The 2,911-nt window shown below is 29.4% G+C and overlaps 1 protein-coding gene across 1 annotated transcript; it reads left to right on the top strand.

Moving 5' to 3' along the window:
- The first annotated feature begins 764 nt into the window (after positions 1-764).
- Positions 765-2,635, top strand: LOC127080424 (heat stress transcription factor A-4c). The gene is made up of 2 exons (XM_051020745.1): positions 765-1,025; positions 1,394-2,635. Exons 1-2 carry the CDS (start codon positions 810-812, stop codon positions 2,447-2,449), a joined length of 1,272 nt encoding a protein of 423 aa, XP_050876702.1. The 5' UTR covers positions 765-809; the 3' UTR covers positions 2,450-2,635.
- The last annotated feature ends 276 nt before the right edge of the window (positions 2,636-2,911 follow it).

The raw sequence follows: 2,911 nt of genomic DNA on the forward strand, positions 1-2,911 counted from the left end.
TTTAGCATCTTTAATAATTATTTTATTTAATTTTTTGGTCAAAATAAAAGTGAAATTCTAAGTAAAAAATAACCCTTTCTTTTATGAATAAAGTGATTTTAATTAACCTCATTTAATTTTAATAATTTAATAATATTATTTTTATAATACTATATTATTATTTTTGACTGTGATTATATAATTTATTAAAGATATTTTTTATTATGTAAATTTACAACTTTTTGAGTATAATTTTTAATTTTTATAGATACAAATTTATACTTTTTAAATTTTCCTTGTATAAACCTTGTATTTGATAACTATTGTTATGACTTGTTCATTTAGTTAATAAGTTTAAAATATTATATTATGTTTTATTATTTATAAAATAAAATAAAATAGAAATAATAAATTCAATGATACATAAGATTTAAAAAATGGTCAAAAGATTTTGGCAGATAAAGACAAGAAAAAATTATAAACATTTAAAAGAAGAAAAAACAGACAACAGTGTCTTTGTTCTATTTATGTTTTTCAGCATATGAATCAACAAATTTTTTTATCTTTTGAGTTGTAAGTTTAAATTCTGAATGAATTGAAAATTAAAAAAGAAAAAAAATATCTATTTTGAATTTATTGATGACAGTTACTGAAATGAAAAAGGGGAATAAAAAGAAAGAATTATTATTAATTTTTTTATAAAAAAATTTATATGGATTTTTTTTTACTATTTAAAGGGTGTTTGAGGAATATTTTTTTGTGTGTTTTTTTGGATTTGAGGTTTGAGAAATTAATTTTTGTGTGTTTTTAAAATTTGAGATTGTGCTACTATGGAGCAAGATCAAATTAGTTTAAACTCTCTACCTCCTTTTTTGTGTAAGATTTATATGATGGTCAATGATCCTACAACTAATGCCATTATTTCATGGAGTTCTACAAATAGGAGTTTCATTGTTTGGGACGACCTTGAATTTTCGAAGGATTTGTTGCCTAGATTTTTTAGGCACAACAATTTCTCGAGTTTTATTAGACAGCTAAACACTTATGTAAGTAAATTTAATGTACTTCATAATTTTCGATTCTTTTGTTAATGCTGTTTGTTTAATTCTTTTTGAACACTGCCATTAAAGTTTTTTGATTGTTGAATGAACTGTGTTATGATTTTTGAATTGATGAGGCTTTAGAAAAACTTAATTTTGTGGTTTTGTTAACTTTAATTGATTTATTTGAGTTATTTACTTATTTGAACTTGTTAACTTCGATCGACTTATTTGATTGATTACTTTTGTTAATACTTGTAAAAAAAATTAGGCGAGCTTTTGAAAACTGCAAGATCCAAATAGAATTTCTTATTTTCTTATTTTTTATTTTTAATTTATTTATTGAACTGTGTTATGGTTTTCGGTTTGATCAGGGCTTTAGAAAGATTGGTCAAAAGCAATGGGAATTCTCAAATGATGATTTTGTAAGAGATCAACCAGATCTCATGAAAAATATCTCCAGGCGCAAACCTGTTTTTAGTCATTCTGCGTCTTCTGGCTCTGGTGTTGGTGTTGCTGCTGCTGCTCCGTTAACAGAATCAGAGCGGCGAAATTTCAAGGCTCAGATAGAAAAATTTAGAGATGAAAAAAAACAACTGGTTATGGAACGTCAGAGGCACCAAGAGGAGTGGAATCAGAATGAGATGCATGTGAATTACTCAAAGAATCGTTTGCAGCAATTGGAACTGAATAACCAAAGCTTGCTCTCTTCTGTTGGTCAAGTGCTGCAGAAATCTGTAGAAGAGGCAAGTCTCCTGCCATCTACGGTAAACACGGGGACAAAACGAAGTTATCTGGGAAATTGTCCCTATAACAATTTAGCAAGCATTGAACTTCCGAAGGAAACTTCGGAAGGGTTAGCTAGAGCAAACGCTGAGAGTGCGTCCGTTCTCGGTACAAACATGGAAATATTAGATCAGTTGGACTCATCATTGACGTTTTGGGAGAATCTTGTAAAGGAAGTTACCGACACGTCTTATGAAACTGGTTCAAACTTGGGCTTTAATGATTCTTTGAATCGTGCACAACTAGATTTTGAAGTTCAGCCCGAGTCATCAGGATACAGAATGAACTCTCTATTAGATTTAGCTGTTGTTCCCGATCCTGATCTAGTTGAACTCGAGTTAGATGATATCTTCATTTATGATCCTGATGTACCAGAGCCAGCTGCTGTCGCATTTCCTGATCCAATTGCACTTGAGACGGTTGTTACCGTTGTTCCTGACTCGGCTACACCGAAAGAACAACGTCTCGGAACAATCCCGGGTACTAATGAATTTAATTCACCATTTTGGCAAAGATACTTAGTGGAAGATCCTTATGAGTATGAATCAGAAAATCCCCGTGAAATTGCCAAATATTGCTGGAGCATCAGGGATCGAAAAAAACCTCAAATTTATCAAGTAGACAAAAAGCTTAGTGAAAAATGATTATTCCTCTTAGCTTTTGATGCTTCAGAATTTAAATATAATAATTTTAGGTATGCATTGTTGGCTCTGTTATATAGGAATTGTTTGAGGTTGCGATATCGATGCCAGAGTCTTGAAAATTCTTTATATTGTTGACTTCAGTTTAAAACTATGTTACTATCACAATATATTTTTTAATTTTGCATGGTTGCGGTGTTTTTTAATAAAAATAAAATCTAGGCTAGATTACTGGATTTATATTTTTCATATTGGGAAATAAATTATATTTTGAGTTTGTTTGGATTTGTAGTGATGTTTACTTATTTTTTTACATGACTGTTAGATTAGTAAAGCTTATAGAGTTAGATTTGGAATCTATAACAGATATATGACCAGATTCAAATCAGTTCACAGTTGCATAAATTCGAAGGCTCTATTCTAATAAAATTATGTCTGTAGTAGAAAAGATAACAAAATATTTTA

Source organism: Lathyrus oleraceus, chromosome 1 (assembly GCF_024323335.1).
Source record: "Lathyrus oleraceus cultivar Zhongwan6 chromosome 1, CAAS_Psat_ZW6_1.0, whole genome shotgun sequence".
Taxonomy (NCBI): Eukaryota; Viridiplantae; Streptophyta; class Magnoliopsida; order Fabales; family Fabaceae; genus Lathyrus; species Lathyrus oleraceus.